Source organism: Phocoena sinus, chromosome 1 (genome assembly GCF_008692025.1).
Source record: "Phocoena sinus isolate mPhoSin1 chromosome 1, mPhoSin1.pri, whole genome shotgun sequence".
Taxonomy (NCBI): Eukaryota; Metazoa; Chordata; class Mammalia; order Artiodactyla; family Phocoenidae; genus Phocoena; species Phocoena sinus.
The window spans coordinates 108601603-108618674 of NC_045763.1; the positions used below are offsets into that span (position 1 = coordinate 108601603).

Here is a 17072-nt window from a genome sequence, read left to right on the forward strand (position 1 = left end):
CACGTGGGCTCAGTAGTTGTGGCACGTGGGCTCAGTAGTTGCGGCACGTGGGCTTAGTTGCCCTGCAGCAAGTGGGATCTTAGCTCCCTGACAAGAGATCAAACTGGAGTCCCCTGCATTGCAAAATGGATTCTTAATCACTGGACCACCAGGGAAGTCCCTATAAGAGCTTTCCTGCCCTGATAGACAAGACCACTTGGTAGTTCAGATAATACTTCCATTTGTTTTTTTTCCCAGCCTTTGTTTCTTTCTCTAGGAAATGGCACTCATTTGCTGGTGAAGGACTGAGTGGTCCCTGGACCCTTTGTTTGGAGCAAGAATCATTTTTACACTTCCAAAGAGATGAGATTTCACCCAACGAAGCCAGTAAGAAGCTGCCCACTGTCAGAGAAACTTCCTGGAACTCAGCTTCCATGTCTGTAAAATGGGGATATCCAGACCTATTTCACAGTGTCATCCTTGAGGTCTTCACTTCTCTAAAACCTTAGCCACTCTTTAAGGCTCAGGTCAGGTCTGTCCTCTTCTATGTAGTATTTTCATATGTATCACTTCCTGGAGCCTTATAGTTCCTAGAATTGATAATCAATGAATTCCTATTTCATTCTATTCTAATTGTTTCCTCTATGTGGTTTAGTTGATCATCTTAGGTAGACTGTGAGCTCCATAAAGGCAAGTTCTGCAACCATCCCTCAACATCCCAGGTTTTCAAATACTATGTATTCAACATAGCAACAAAAATAATGAAGATAATAACAATAATAACCATTTAATGACAGACTATTATTTCCCAGGCACTCTGCTGTACTCTTTATAAATAGTATCTCATTTAACAACATATGAGGTAGATATTACTAGGTTCAGTTTACAGATGAGAAAACCAAGCTTCAGAGATTAAGTAGCTTGCTGGAGTCCAGCTGTAAATGAGCAGCTGGGATTTTCACGCTGGCGTGTGTGATTCCAAAGCTCTTTGCAATACTGATCGACTGGTGACTGGCTCCAAGTGCTCCCCTCCCCCACCAAGTCTGCCATCCTTCTCTTGTAGTCACACCATGAAAGGGACACAAAGGAGAGATAAATGTAGGGCCAGACTTTATTAGGACAAACGACACATATTATTTCCTTTTTCCTTCCTGAAAGCCCCATCATCAGGACTGATCTCACAGAATTTCTAATCCAAGAACACTCGTTTCACAAAACAAACACACTTCAGAGATGGAAGGAAAGAGAGTCTTTTTTGCTTTGTTTTGGAGAAAGAGTCTTAATGCCAGTGCCAGAGAATAGATTAAAAGGTGTCCCCTCCAGGAATCTGGGATGACCAGTCATTCTTCCCTAAATGGCATCCCAGTCAGTTTCCTCCACCCCTCTACCCTCATCCTTCTCTCTACCCACCAATAACAACCAAGTATCAGCAGAGGGGCCCAGAGATGGGCAGGTGGGGCAGAGGCTGAAGCCTCCTTCTGAGGCTTCAGCCTCCTCTGTCCCAACCTCTCATGCTTATCTATTCAGGTTAAAGACACTGAAAACAGTGAGGCTCAGCCCCTCTGCCAGGCATCTGGAGGAAAGGGCAGGAAGACACAAGTGTCTCTAAGGCATGCTTTCCTTACTTCAGGACTTCCCTCCCTTTCACCCAGCTTATCAACATATACATACACACACAAACACACACATGCATCTTTAAAAGTAACTGTCTCCCTATAAGTTTCGGCAGCCACTTCTGAGCATCCTTTACCTTCATCCAAAATGGCAACCACCTATTACAGATGGACTGAAGAGAGAAACCTGGCCAGTCCCTGGGAAGGCAGGGCTTTTCTGTAGTCCCCACTGCTTTTTTGGCAGTCTCTTTAGGATCACTGGGGAGACACAGGCATCTCTGTGCTCTTAAACAAGGGTCCTGCCAAGAGAGCTGGAGATTCCCTTTCTGCTTTCATGCCCCTGCTAAATCCTCCAGGGAAAGAGAGATATGGGGGCCTCCATAGTTGTCATCACACCTCCTCTTGGCACTCTAAGTTGGCAGTCAGCAAGGGAAGCAAACAGGAGGGAAAAATAGTTTTCCAGTATTTTCTCTCCTTTTTCATTTTTATCTTCACAGCAGAATTATTTTTTTTCCCAAGGGGAATCTGAGAAGCACAATGCCCTCTTTGTTTTAATAAGACCTGGGGAAATTCCACTGGCCTCCATGGCTGGTGATCTGGTCAGAATGTGAGAGAGGATGATGGCTTCTTGGGCATTCTGGTCAATAAGGTTTTTAGGGGAGCACTGGATGGACAGCCAAGGGAGGACTGGAAGGGATGGTTTCTACCATCAGGTTGAACTGTAAAAGAGCTGCAGGTTGATATGTGGTGGCAGGAATGCCAGTGGAGTCAGTGTGCACAGTGACTCCCTAGGAGAGCTTTTCAAACCCCCTCCCCGGGCTCGTTGTACACCCTGGCAGAAGGAAAGGCTGCAACATCACCAAGGTGAGACATTTGCCAGAGGTACATACCAAGGCACTTGTAAAGTTGAGGCTGCTGGTCAAGTTCTAAGGGCCTCTTTTTAAGTAAGACCGGGTAGAGGGAGGGGCAGCCAAGGGCATCCCATGGCGACCTGACCACCACCCCAAGGTATGGTCCAAGGAGACAACAGATTCAAGAGCACATATAATGCAAGTTCCTTGATTCATGCTCATTGCTGGCCGGGAACTTTGGGCTCTTCCTTGCAGGAGGAAGGGTGATCGGGTCAACGACGCCAGAGGGGCTTAGAGGATCCATCTGGTGTGTGGCTGGTATGTAGAGAGTCATCCTATCCCCCTGGCTGTCCCGCCCAGGTCAGATTTGTCATGGTCCCCGTCCCTTCCTCTATCCCATTCACTGAGTAATATGAAAGGCTTCACTGAGGATTCTGAGTGGAGGGTGAAGGAGCCTGGGTAGGTAGCCATGTCTCTTACTGCACCCACAAAGACCTGGTCATAGCTTCTGGAAAAAATGAGCAATGCCATTGAGATCCAGGGCCCAAACTGAGTAGAGCAGTGATGAGAATGAGAGAGATGGGGTCAGAAGGGACACACCTTCCCTCTCTGAGCCTCCTTTGTTCCCACCCGGTCCTGGTTCCGCCACACCGGTGGGTCACACTGATAGGTCATCTGACCTGGCCTTGCTGCTGGCCTTGCTGAGACGGCGCTTGTCACCCTGGTAGCCATGGGGGAGGCGGTGACCTGGGGAGCCTTCATTGGGTACCTCAGGCTTCTGGGCATAACGGATATGAATGAAACCCTCTCCAGGAATCTGCTCCTGGCCTCGCACTTGCTCAGTGGCCAGGTTATCTGTGTTCTGCTGCGAGGCCATCTTGTTACTGAATGGATTGAGGAATTTCCCCCCAGGGCCATTCTCCAGGCACTGACTGAAGTCAGGGGGTGGTGTGCAGCTCTTGACTATGCGGGCAGAGGGACCAGGAAGCTGGCACTCATCCATGCGCTGCTGTGACTTGACAAATCGCTGTCTGATCTTTTTCCAGCCCAGGTGGTAGAGTTCAGCAAGGCTGAGGAAAAGGGACAGTCCGGCCACAGCCAGCATAAAGACAATGAAGACATTCTTCTCCGTGGGCCGGGACACATAACAGTTGACAGGATGGGGACAGGGACTCCTGCGGCAGACGTGCAGGGTGTCCAGGAAGATGCCATAGAGGAGGTACTGGCCCACGATGAAGGCCACCTCCACGGTGGTGCGGATCAGGATACTGCAGACGTAAGTGTTGAGCAGACTGCCCCGGAGCGGAATCTTTCCATTCGCTTCTTCCCAGCAGGACAGCTCTGTCTTCTCGGCCACTGGGTACTCGTAAGAGGCAGCGCCCCGAACCTCTTTGACCCTCTCGCCCTCCCGTAGCTTCCGCTTCTCCTGCATGCGCACCGTGTGCACGGCGTGGCCCAAGTACACTAGAGAGGGTGTGGAGACGAAGATGACCTGCAGCACCCAATAGCGAATGTGCGAGATGGGGAAGGCTTGGTCATAGCAGACGTTCTCGCAACCAGGCTGAATCGTATCACACTGGAAATCAGCCTGCTCGTCCCCCCAGGAGGACTCGGCAGCCGTGCCCAGCACCAGCATGCGGAATATGAAGAGGACGGTGAGCCAGACCTTACCGATCACCGTGGAATGCTTGTGTGCTTCCTCCAGGAACTCTCCCAGGAAGCTCCAGTCACCCATCTTGGCTCAGCAGAAGACAGATGCCAAGACTCCTGCAAATAGGACAGAGAGAAAAACAGAGGGATGCTTTCTGCAAACATCTGGAAGGTCCAATCATGCTCTGTGATTCCACTGACCCATACCAATGCGTCCCTTAAGAGAGCGCAGCTTAGAAGTCAGATTCACCTAAAGAGCTCTCTTCCTCCTCCCCCACCCACAGCAAAAATGAAAGAGAAGACAGAGTAGTCATGATAGCAAGATTAGAGCATGATTCCCACGCTTTAGTGGATCTAGAAATCACCTGAGATGTGTGTTATAATGTGGGTTCTGTGCTGTTATCTCCAGAGGTTCTACTCCAGGAGGTCTGGGATGGCCCCCAGGAATCTGGACTTGCAGCAAGCAGCCTAGGTTATTTTGATGTACGCAGTGAAAGGACCTCACCCGACAAACACTGGAGTAGTGGAAAGAGCACAGGACAGGAGCCTGCAAATGTGACTCTGGACATTTACCTCACTGAGTCTGTTTCCTTGTCTGTAAAATGGGAATAGCTACACCAGAGGACTTGGAGGGTTAAATGAGATGAGGTATGTGATATGCTGAAAATCATAATTCACGTGTTCCACATGTTTGAGCTGCTGTCAGGTGGAAAATATATATATATATATATTTTTTTTTTTTTTCTGACTCCAGTGGCCAGAACTAGGTGGAAGAGAAAAAGGTGAGGGTGGGAGAGGCAAATTTGGCCCCTTAGGAAGCATTTTCTGTTTCTATTTCTATTTCAATAACGATCAGAGCCATCCAGCATGGGCCAACTCTATCAGGAGGTGGGAAACAAGAACATTCAAAGGTTTCACAGGTTCCCCCAGCTGGTTAGCAGCTGGCAGTGCTGATCTACACTTCACTGCAGTGCAGCCATTCCAGCCGTACAGCTCAGCTTGTCTTTCTGCAGACAGAAGGTTCCCACACACAGACCTGCTCACCCACACATCCAGAATAAACGCCCCAAACCTTTAAGTCCCACACAGAACCTTCCCTCATCAGGTCCTGGCATGCTTCTTCAGCCTCATTTTCTGCCTATCCCCTTCAGTTGCCTTTGTCGTGTCCAGCATGCCAAGTCCTGGAAGGTTCCCAAATGCTCTCCGCTCAGCCACCTCCTACATGCTCCCTCACCTCTAGCTGAATCCTATTTACCCTTCAAAACTTAACCCAGTCATTGCTTTCCCAGCCCTCCCTGCTTCCTCAAGCTGAGCATCTTCAGCTCTGTGGTGGCCCTGGGGACACTCAGTCCTCTCCTAGCACTTGCCATCTTGTTTTGTGATCCTCTGCCTGTCTGTGTTCTTCCAGTAGGAGCTCCTTGAGAACAGGAATTCTCTTGTCCTCTGTACCATCATCACCCGGCCCAGAGTGGGTACTTAGTAAATCTTAGTTGAGTGAATGAAGGAGGGCGTGGCAGGCACTGGTGTTTTCTACCCGGTGTTCCCCTGTTCCTTGCTGTGTCCCATAAGCAGGGTGAGAAGGCCAGCTATCACTTTCTCAGCCTCCACTGAAGTTAGTTCTGGTCTGTGAGGTGTGGGGAGAGTCTGATGTGGAAGGAGTGCTCTAGAAAATGTTTTACCATCCCCCAGTAAATAGAGCCTCGCTTGAAGTCCTCTTCACCCCCACGACTTCCTGCCTGTGGACAGTTTGTGTGAGTCAAGATGCCTGAAGCTTCCCAGAGAATCTCAGAAATGCCAACCAGTGCCCTGAGGCTTCTGAATCAACTCTTGAATCTTCTACCTCCAGAATTCTTACTTGATGAACAATAAATGTCCTTATGGCTTAAGCCTTTAATCAACCAGTCCTAATCAACAGAATGACCAAAAAAAAAGGGGGGGGGGGAATTGAAGGTAAATATTCTTTTCTTGGAACCTTAAAACCTCGGATTCTGATGGGACCTTAGAGGTTGTCAAGTTCAAACTTTAACCTTCACATGTTTGCTTCCAGTGTGCCCCTGATTCCTATCCTATCCCGGTTCCTATCCTTATGCATATGAGGAAGGACAGGGCGACGTTCCATATTTCACGGTTCAGGCTTTGGCTTCTGAGTCGATACCTTGACAGAGACCAGCCTCCCGGCTCTGTCTTCTCCCAGCCCTCCACTCCCCAACCCTGAGAGTACACAGCGTCCCTGGGAATGAGAGAGTCCGTGAGTAAGCGGAAAGGGCCTTATCTCTGTTCCCTTCCATATCAAAGACCCTTCCAAGTCTTGAGCCCTTTCCTCTGGTTTGTGATCAGACATTTGCCCTTTTCCTCACATGATGAAGGGCCCCCTCCATCGCCTCCAAAAGTGGAAAATTGTGGAGCGTTAGTCCAAAAGGAAAATGGCTGATTAGATAAGAGTCTGAATGGTCTGTGATCCCTTCTGGGCACGTGTGCAGTGCTCAGCACCTTCAGGGTCATCAGCACACATGTGAAGGCCAGGATGTGGCGAGTGTCAGAGAGAAGGGAGGGAGAGAAGGGGAGAGAGGACGAGCAAAAAGAGGGAAAAGACAAGGGGGAGTTGGAAATGGGAGAAAAAGAGACCCTGTAATCGTTAAGGGAAGTTAATTTGGGGGTTAGCTAAATGGAGTTCAAATCCCTGTGAATATCTGCTGAGCTTGGGGAAGTTACTGGATCTGTGTCTCAACTTCCTCACCTGTGAAATGGATATACTGTTATTTAGCTCATAGAGTATTATGAGGCGATAGGTAAAAAGCACTTAGCACAGTGCTCAGAATATAAGAACTGAATAAAAGGCAGCCATGACTAGCAAGGAAAGTGGTGGGGCAGGACAAGAATAGGAGAAAGTGGAAGGTAGAGAGATGTGCATTACCAAGAAGAGAGAAACAGATGGAAGAGAAGAAGGGGAGAAAGCCAGAAGGAAAGAGAAATGGCAATCAAAAAGAAAGAAAGAGAGAAACAAATGTTATATTCTTCCAGGATTTGGGGCAAGTTTTCCAAACTCTCCTCAACCTCTGAAGATTTTTCCCTTGATCTTCTGACTCTGTCACTCATTCCTTGCAAGTCCCCAAGGAAATATAAAAATAGTTCAAGGCAAAGAATGTGATGCTTTGGTCTAGTCTGCCAAGAGGTTTGCCTGCTGACTGCCTCACTTGTAGTCCAAGGAGTCCCACCTGGAAGAAGTAAAACACAGGTACGAGAAAGGAACATCGCAGAATATCAGAAAGACAGTCTTAGGATGCCTCATCGGGAGAGAACAAGAGAAACTAACCAGCTGGGGAGGTGTGGGCTAGGGCAGACACCGTGGGCCCTGGCAGCAGTATATAGGGTGAAAAACCTCTCGTTTGCGACATCCTGGATGACTCAAACAAGGTCAGAGAAACTTAACATTGCTATCGTGTACCAGCTGCTCAGCTTATAATATGAAAGGTCCCCGGCTGAAGTCAGTTTCCCAACACCTCTGGGTCCCTTTGGGCCCCCGACAAACTCAGCCAAAGAAACTTGTAGATTAGACACTCATTGAGTTTTCTGGGTGTACAGCACGTAAAACGTTTTGTAGATTATTATCCATTTCTTGGCAGGAAGTGTGTTAGGAGGGGCAAAGGCAGCTGCCCATGCCATGAATAAATTCTGTCAAATAAAAATGGTAGTATACCCCACTGCTTTATCTGTGACCTTCACTGGCTTCCTACTGCTTATAAAGTCCAAACGATTTAACTTGCACTTGAGACCCTCCACAGCACAGCCTCATCCATTCTATTTCTGCTGTTCCCCTCACATACTCAGTACTTAAGCTACACAGCTCCCCACACATGTATTCACGGCCCACAGTTTCTCACCTCTTTATCTTGGCTCCCCATGTTGCCTCTGCCTACGATGTCCTTCCCTTTCGTTCATTCATTTAATAAGTTTGTTGAGTGGTTACCAGTTACCAGGTATCATGCAGCGATGATGGCACTGAAGATGCAACCGTTAAAAAGACAAGCAAGGAGTCCCTGCCTTTACTGAGCTTAACTGCCTTTATTTCCCTTAATTAAGGAGAGAGAACAAACACATAATTGCAATAAAGCACGACGTGTGTTGACATTAGGGAGACACAGGGGGCTATGGGAATGTAAGGCAGGTTGACTCTGGTTCAGGGTGGGGCCTGGACCCTCCATAGAGCCCTGGGTAATTGAATTCTACAGTCCTTTGCAACTGATGCAAGTCCTGAAGTCCCCAAGGCAAAGAGAGATGGTCCCTAGAACCTGGACAAGAACATCCCAACTCTGAACGTTCTTTACTCCAAGACCTTCCACATCCTCTTTTAATGTGTCATGTCCTGGGACGAAGCAAAAATTTTGGAGAAGTCATTAGGGAACGTCTTTGGTAATAGTAACATTACACCTGGAGAAGAGGGAAAGGGCCAAAGGAAGGTTTTTGTGCATAGTGAGCATGAATGATTTTGTTCCTTTACTTCATGTATTATATGGCTAGAAATAAAATTCAGGGTCTACGTTCCCAATCCGGTGCTCCTCCACGTTGGCACTGTTGCCGCCCTAGGCAGCCAATGTTTTTAAAGACAACCAATTTAGAGCAACCCAAATTAACATGAACTCATAGCCAGCACCTCTTCTTCTGACCCCGCAGATCTAGGTGGAAATGGAGACGTCTTTGCAAATTGCTCTCATCCCTCTTTGATGTCTCCTGAACTCCGAAGGTGCTAAATTACCATGCAGCAGGCAGGATACATTCCCACACTGGGTTATATGCTGCCTTACACTTGTTCTCCAAAAGCTTCTTGTCTAACAGCCAACCCGCAAGTATTTTTTCTGAGTCCCTACTATGTGTCTACTACTGTTCTGGGTACTGAAATAATACCTCACGGGTCCCAGGCCTGACAAATACTAGGCACGCAGTGATATCTGTTAGATTAATAAACAGATCAGGCATGATTCCTGCCCTCAAGGATTTAACGGCTTTTTCCCTTAGATGGGTAGTAGACTTCCCAAAGTCAAAAGCCTGTCTTCTGCTTTGTATTCTTATTGCATTAGGCTTTCTCATTAGGTGCATAATAAATGCTTTCTTAATAATTGAAAAAAAATGTTTGGTCTAGCAGTAAGATTGCATTACCTCTGACAAAGCCCCCAAATGGGGTGCGGACATAAGGCACTGCACTCGGTAGTCACCCCGCTCGTTGCAGTCCTTTAGTAGTGGCTGCAGCATAAGCTGGGCAGGCTGCAGGTGACAGGTGCGCCACCCAGCACACAGCTGAAACTGCACCCCCGTCTCTCCTGCTCAAGAAGGCATGTTGCAAGTGAGCAAGAAGCTACCATGGGGATGCCTCGAAAATTCTCTTCCTTCTGTTGATTCTAGTTCTGTCCTCAGAAACCAAATATAACAGCCCTTACGATATACTATTTGACAACAATTTCTGTGGCCCCCCAAGTCAGCAGCTGCGCCTTGGGTTAAATTGTAAAACCATTGGGATTTCACACACCTAAGGAGAATTATTTGTTCTGCTGATTGTGTATTATCTCTCCAACTCAACCCTGAGTCCTTGAAGACAAGCCCCATAACTGTTCATCACTGGATCCTCCCCCTGAATCACCTTACCCTCTCTTCCCCCTTATTGCTCAATATCTTGCCCTGCACCTGATAGGTTGATTCATGTACATTTTGGGGGGGATCTTCCCAGACCAGGGCACGAACCCATGTCCCCTGCATTGGCAGGCGGACTCTCAACCACTGTGCCACCAGGGAAGCCCTCGTGTACTTTTTAGAAACAACAGTGGATGAATGACAGCATTCAGGTCACTCAAAACACCTAATGCCACTAGAGGCACCTCCCTGGGAAGCTGGCCCTAGGGACATCTGCACAATGACTATGGTGACCAGGACACCAGGGAGAGAAAAGCCACTGAGCTGTCCTTCTGCCCATGAGAGAGTCCTCCGCTTGGCTGAGCAGGACTGAACATGTCTAGAGCAGAGACTTGGTCACCATGGACTATTCCTTCTCTGCCTCCCCCACATCACTGGGAAACTCACCCAAGTTTGTCAACATTAGATTTTAAGACCACTCTGCAGAGGCTGAGTCTAATTCTGGACAATGACACATGTACTGGATAGTATCTAACAGACCTCTGGCTCTCAATAAAGATTGTTACTCACGGTAATAGTAACAATCCCCTGGGCCCGTGCTCTAATTCCTCTCACCACACAGTGGAATGCGGCAAGGGCAGGGTTGACTCGCTTCCCAATGAAGAGAATTCTGTTGTAAAAGGACCCAAAGGGCCGCACTCAAAGGATGCCTTAGACATGGTATCATGTCAGTGCAGCTCGGTTCAGAAAGTGTTTGTGCACCCCAATGCCACACCAGACACCAAAGGTGGCTTTATAAAGTGAAGATGCCAACTATAACCGTCATCTTGGAACTCTTTTGGAGCTTATTCATTAATGTACATTTTTCTAATCTTCCCTCACCCCAGTAGTTTCTCTCTAAGATGGATATGTAGGGAGGATTACATGAGAGAGTGGTCTTGGTCCTCAGCTACCTCATTAATCTTTATTATCCTTCGAGATTCTCAGCTTCATTTGCTAGTTTAGCCAGAGTTACACAAAAAGAGAATTTGAATCTAGGTGATAATAACAATAATTATAAGAAAACCTAACACTCATTGAGACCCTTCTATGTGCCAGACACTCTGCAAGTTTCTTGATATATATATATATATATATTCTCATTTGATTCTCACAGTAATTGGAGGAACTAGGGACTGGCCCCGTCCCCTTCTTACAAGGCTCAGAGAGGGTGTTTTGGGCAAAATCACTTGAGGATGACTTGCTAGTAAGCGGTGAAGTTGGCACCAAAGCCAGCTGTTGTCTCTTCTGACAGTGATGCCCCTGCCTTAAGAACTGCACTAGATTCTATCTAACTCACCTTAAGTTCCTTTCTTTGAAAAGCCTTACTCATCAAAGGCTGGCCTCTGTTACACAAGATAACTGCCACAGGGATATTTGTGAGGTAACTATTAGAATACAGAGTTGATTTGTGCACGGTTAAGGGTAATTCTTACATTTAGAATTCTCACTCTTTTCCTGATTTAGGTTTGGGGTAGCTACTTCAACCAGATAGATGTATGATATACCTACAGCTACCGAGTTGGGCAGTGTGGGCAACTTTCTCAGAATGAGAAGTCCAGAGGGGGCCTGCACCCCTGAACCTTGACCACTAGAGAGGGGAGAGGGAGCTAGAGATGAGAGAGAGGGGAAAAAGAGACAGATGGAGGAGATTAACTATCACTCTAGTTTTCCTGCTACTCCAGCCAAGGGCAGATAATTAACTCCTCTTTAAATTTAATTATTTGATTATGGCAAGGATAGAGTGGTCCACTCAGAGATCCTGCTGGCCGACAGTTGTTTCAAAGCCAAGGAGGTAGAAGGGAGCAGGCAAAGTAGAGAAAGAGAATTATGCGAGGATAAGTAATTTTCTTCTTAAAAAGTTAGAAGAAGACATATTTACAAGGAATGGATGGGAGGGGCTGGCAAATGGAGATATTCAATTACAATGAAATATCAGGAGGTCTTTATTAATTACCAGAAGGGGTTGATTAATACCTATGCAGTTATTAATGAAAATTATATTTATTAAATGCTTTATTATTTCCAACATCTTGTCATTGATTCATAGTACAGTAGAGCTAAAAGGGATCTAGTCTAACTCTTACATGACATTAACATTACTTTCTAACCATTACTTCAGCCCTGCTAGGAAAGCAGTATTATTCCATTTTACAGCCGAGAAAACTGAGACTCAGAATTTAAGTAACTTGTACAGAGTCACACAAGCAGCAAATGCTGCATCAGGGACTTGAACCTGGTCTGCCTGGCTCCTGCCTTTCTCTCTGTGTCTCTTAAAGGGAAAGAAAAGCAAAGAGGCCCTAGGACTGATAGGACTGACAGCTGGTGACAAACCTGTGACCAGAGCTCCAGTGTCTTAACCCCCCAAGCAGATCTTTTCCCGTAAGAGGCCCAGGGTTTTTCCTTTTAGCCTCTGGCTTGTGGACTGGCCATCCCTTGCATATGCTGTTCCTAGAATTGATGATCACGTGGAGGCCTTCAGCCCAGAGTGGTCAGGATTCCCAGACTCTTCAGCATCTGCCACCATTTGGCCAGAATTCACATATGGAAAGTTATTTCCTTTTTTAGCCAGTAAGTGTTCTTGGCTACGGCAGTGTCGACTGCCGGGTTCTTGGCTGGCCGAACAGCAGGCTCTGGTGTTCCATTGATGTCAGATCATAACAAGAGCAATGGGAACAGAAAGAGTTAGGTGGTGGGACTCGTGGTTCCCAGGAAGAGTGGGAATCGAACCTTGCTTCCATCACCCTCTAGTTGTGTGACCTCAGGCAAGTAACATAACCTCTCAGTTTCCTCTACATCTGAAAAAAGGGGAATGTTTACTCATGGGGATTGAACAATGTGTGAGTAAGTGGAAACATCTAGAACAGTAATTGGCACATAGTAGACACTCAATAATGTTAGTTCCTTGTTTTCTTTTCTGCCGTTTCCAGTAAAAACTCCTCTCAAACATGACCCAACTGGTCACCTTGATGCAGCATTTGACATGCAGCAGGCCGGTTAGAGGGACACAGCGAGGACGCCCTATGTGCCACCAAGTGGGGGAGGGTGACTATCAGAGGTGGGGAAAACATGGGCAACGGGAAGGATATTAATTTAACTCTAAATCATTTATTTCACTAGGTGGAAAGAAGAGAGGCAGGTGGAGAGGAAGGGAGGTGTAGAGTCCCGCTCCAATCAGGTCCCTTGTGTTCTCGTAATTGGTCGAGCCTGCCCCTGAACTTTTCTTTAACTCGAGCTTTGGGGCCTGGAGATGGACTCCACATGAGTCCATATTATAAAATATGTGCTTCATATAATTCCCCCCTTCTGAGGAGCTGCAGCACTTTGGAATCTGATGACCAATCCAAAGGCGTGTCCACGTGTGTAGGTTTGAAGCTGGCTCAGTTCTACTTGAAAGAGAAATAGGAGGTCGTCTACTCGGTGATCTGAGGAGAAGAGGCATCCTGACCCCTAAACACACCTGCCCTCTCCTGAAGTCCTGAATCATGAAGATGCCAGGTTGGATTAAGCTTCTCTAAGTCCTCTGTGGACAAAAGAGCCTCAGAAGGGAGGCTCTTTCTGGTTCCAGCTATTTCTTTGTGACTCTAGTCAAGACATTCCCCCTCCCTGAGCCTGAGTTCACTCATGGGTAAAACTAAGTGGTTGAGCTGGAGGGTTGCTAAGGCCTTTCCAGCTCTAAGTTAGAACACCTGGGGAGTTTGTGACTCGCCCAATTGCAATGGTATGGCAAATTAGTGGCAAAGTGGCAAAGCCAAGAGGCAAATCCAGATATTCTGACTCCCAACTTAGAGGTCAGCAAAAGTCGACCCAGAAAAAAAATCTGTGATCATAAAAACCAAGCAGTACCTTCTCAGAATTTCATGTCATGGTGAGCCTTCACTGTGGAAAGGCCTTTGCCTCAAATGAGTCTCAATTCAAAGAGACTTGGACTGAGCACCAGGTGACCTGGATTCCACTCTATCGTCCTGTTGTTCATTGAGCACTTACTATGGGGTAGCCATTTAAAATACATTATTCTATTTAATCTTCATAAAACCTCACAAGGAAATTATTTATCATTAACCTCTTTGACAGATGAAGAAACTGAGGATCGGAGACATTAAATAATTTTCCCAAGGTTTACACAGCTGAAATTCTAACCCAAATGTGATTCCAAACGCCTAGGCCCTTCCTTCTGCCTTACCCCTGAATCAGATAAACTCTAAGATCCCTCTGTGTTATTTCAATACCTCTGATTCTGAGACCTCCTGACTCCCTTTCCTTATGAAGGTGAGTGGATTACTGAAGGCTGAATTTTTCTTCCCCATGAGTCGCTAAAATGTCAGAAACAATTGATTCACGAAGTGGCATCAAGCGGTCATTTGCCAGGAGCCAGCAGCTTTTGACTGTAGAAAGGAAGTCACCTTCCTTCCTAGGAGAACTGAAGCTTTCCTGGGAAAGTGGGCATCTCTCTCCTTCAGTCAGTTCAATCCTGGAGCCCAGAGTGGAGCCAGTTCATACAGAGAGTTGCTGGACTCCCCGGTGGGGGAGTTCTTTCCTGAGACAGAAGGCAGAGCCTGGGCCTTGGGTCTCCCTGGCCCTAAGGACTGCAGGTCTTCTAGTTCCTGTCCTGATCGATCCACACAGACAGGCTCCCTGCCCTGTGTTAACTGGCTGGGCCCAGAGCGGGGATCAGTCAGGACCCAAGAGGCCAGGCTACCCTGCGGTAGCCCGGCTGGCTGCGAGAGCCCAGGACCCTCCACGGCATGTGCCCCCCACCAGCCGGCGGAGATAAGCAGGAGCAGGTGGGCAGGTGGTGTCACTACTAGGAAGCAGGATTACAGAGATGCTTCCACACAGGAAGCAGGGAGGTTTGGGGAGAAATGGAGGCTCAGAAAACACAGCCAAGGACGGAAGGCAGAAGAGCCCTAGGCGTGAGTGAACAGAGCGGGATGTTCTCCCAACTCAACTGGCCCTGACTCACTGTGTCGTCTTCAACAAGTCACTTGCCTTTTCTAGGCCTTGTTTTCCTTATTTGTCAAAGAAGAAGTTGACTGGCAATCTAGGAGACCTCTTCCGGTTCTAATGGCCTAGGACTTTAGACCAGTACCTGGCAGGGGGACAGGAGTGAGGCAGTTAGGAGACAAGAACAATAACCAGTCTCAACAGCCCAGCAAGAACATCTCTGGGGCTCCAAGCCAGCGGCCTGGCTGGGCAACACAGCTGTGTTACTGCCGTGGCTCTCTGAACTTCACGCGTCTCGGGGAGGGGATGCCCTGAGGGTGCCGGTTTGGAAGCCAGGAAACACAAGTCCCGGTACTGCCTGCCGTATGCCCAGTGGTCACTGGAGCTGCCCTACAGCTGCTGAGTGAGGAAAAGGCTTGGAGGATCAGCGAGGGGAGAAGGCTCCAGACAGCAATGCCACCGCGGGGAACCTGGCCGGAGGGTGGAGAGAGCTGTCCCACGAGAACAGGGTCTGGGCTGGGCTGTGACTCCAGGGTTAGTGGGTGGAAGAGATGGCGACCACTTGGCCTGATGATGTGAAAGTTAAGCTAGGATGCTTCTAAAGACCAGCTTGTGTCCCCAGCCGTGAAGCCACCACCCCAGGCAGAGGGGGGTGGCCTTGGTCTCTTCTCTGTTCAGTGTCACTGGCTTCCTCCCTGGCCTCCCGACCCCCTGCCCAGCGCTCCCCACACTGCCCTTCCTTCTCTTAGGCCAGTCGGGACCGCTGTGCCAGAGCTGTGCTCAGGAGACAGCCCAGTGAGATGCTGACGGGTCAGAACCAAGAACTCCTCCATTATGACAGGACACTGAGAGAGGGGGGACGAAGGAAAAAGTGAACAAAGGCACAGTAAGGATGTAAACTCCTGTGTCAGCCTCCCCTTTTGTAGTGGTTCTGAGGTGCAATTTGAGCTAAGGAATCTCAGCCTTGGACAGTGTTACTGCTGAAGGGAACCAGAGGGATCCTGCTACTTCAAACCTTTCATTTTACAGATGAGGAAACTGAGGCCCAGAAGGGGGAACTGTCTGGCCCAAGGTCACACAGCCCCTCAGTGCACCAGAGCCCAGGTCTCTTGGGCCCTGAGTCCAGGCTCCTTTACCACATGCTTGGAAGGGAGATCAAGGGGCTGTCAGGAACCTTCCTGCCCTGCGCCCAGGAGGAAAGGAGACCTTGCGGTGGGCACCTCTCCCCGGCTTCCTCTCCAGATCTCACCAGCCTCTTTCCTCCAACAGCAAGTGACCAGATTGCTCACAATGGACAGCGGGGACATGACACTCCGTAGGAGACTAAGCAGGGAATATTTTTAAACCATCCAACATGCCCTAGGGGGGAAAAAATCAAAACACTTTCCTAGATGCTGTGGAAAGCATTTCAAAAAGAATTCCAAGCCTAGAGGAAACATGGTAAAACAGCGATGGCTTGGGTTTTTAAAGCGCCAATGTCAATCTTCACAAAACTGCCTGGAAATGACCTGGTGTCCTGCTTGTAAGATGCCCCTGGAGCACAGCGCATCTGTGAGAGGTAGATGGACGGCAAAGGCCCTCCACTTGCATATCTACAGCTCCTTCTAAATTGAGTAAGTGATTTATCTGCTGCTTCATAAGCTGTTCTCTTTAATATACCCAAAGCTCACCATCACAGGGACTGCTGAGAGGGGCAGGGAGGAAACCCACAGGTGCAGAGAGAGAGTTTTGCTGTGATCCAGCAACAAAGCTGGAGATTCAAGGCTCTCTCTCTGCCTCTCTCCCATCAACTGGTAGTTTTATCTCTTAAAATTCAAGTTTCCCCTTACCTTCCTCTTTTCCTCCTGTCTGGAATTCCAGTTGGCTTCTTGGTTCTCTGGCCGCCTCTCCCCCGCTGCCCACTCTTCCTTGCTCTCCAGCCTGTCGGTCGTTCCTCTCCCACCCTCTTTTTAATCGCTATCTGTCACCCTCCCTCCGCCCACTTCTTCCTACTATTTCTCTCTCCTCCCCCTTCCCCCTCGAGATCCCTCCCTCCCCTCTCTCTCTTGTGCTCCTAGAACCTTTGCTCCTTTAAAGAGTTTTCTCCCGTCTACCTCCTTGCAGTCTCTCCTCACCGCGTTCTCCCCAGAAGGAGACTGAGTCCTCCTCCCCCACCCCCTGCCCTGCCCCTGTCACTGTCGCCACAGTCCTCCCGCTGGCCCCCTCTCCCTCCGGCTGGTGGTGCGCTGCCTCCCTAGTCTTTGCCTGCTCACCCTCTGCCGGGCCACTTTCCTGGGGCGTCAGCGGGAACGCTGGCACTACCCTGGAGATCCCTTTTCCCCATCCTTTTCCTGTCTTCAGAAAAAAAAGAGTGCTCATTTCCAGAGCAGGTCTT

The 17072-nt window shown here is 48.4% G+C and overlaps 1 protein-coding gene across 1 annotated transcript; it reads right to left on the reverse strand.

The window, feature by feature from the left end:
- Positions 1–1072: 1072 nt before the first annotated feature.
- Positions 1073–16620, reverse strand: GJA5 (gap junction protein alpha 5). Its single transcript, XM_032653266.1, has 2 exons — positions 16528–16620; positions 1073–4210 (listed from the first exon to the last, which is right to left on the reverse strand). Exon 2 carries the CDS (start codon positions 4176–4178, stop codon positions 3102–3104), a length of 1077 nt encoding a protein of 358 aa, XP_032509157.1. The 5' UTR covers positions 4179–4210; positions 16528–16620; the 3' UTR covers positions 1073–3101.
- Positions 16621–17072: the final 452 nt, after the last annotated feature.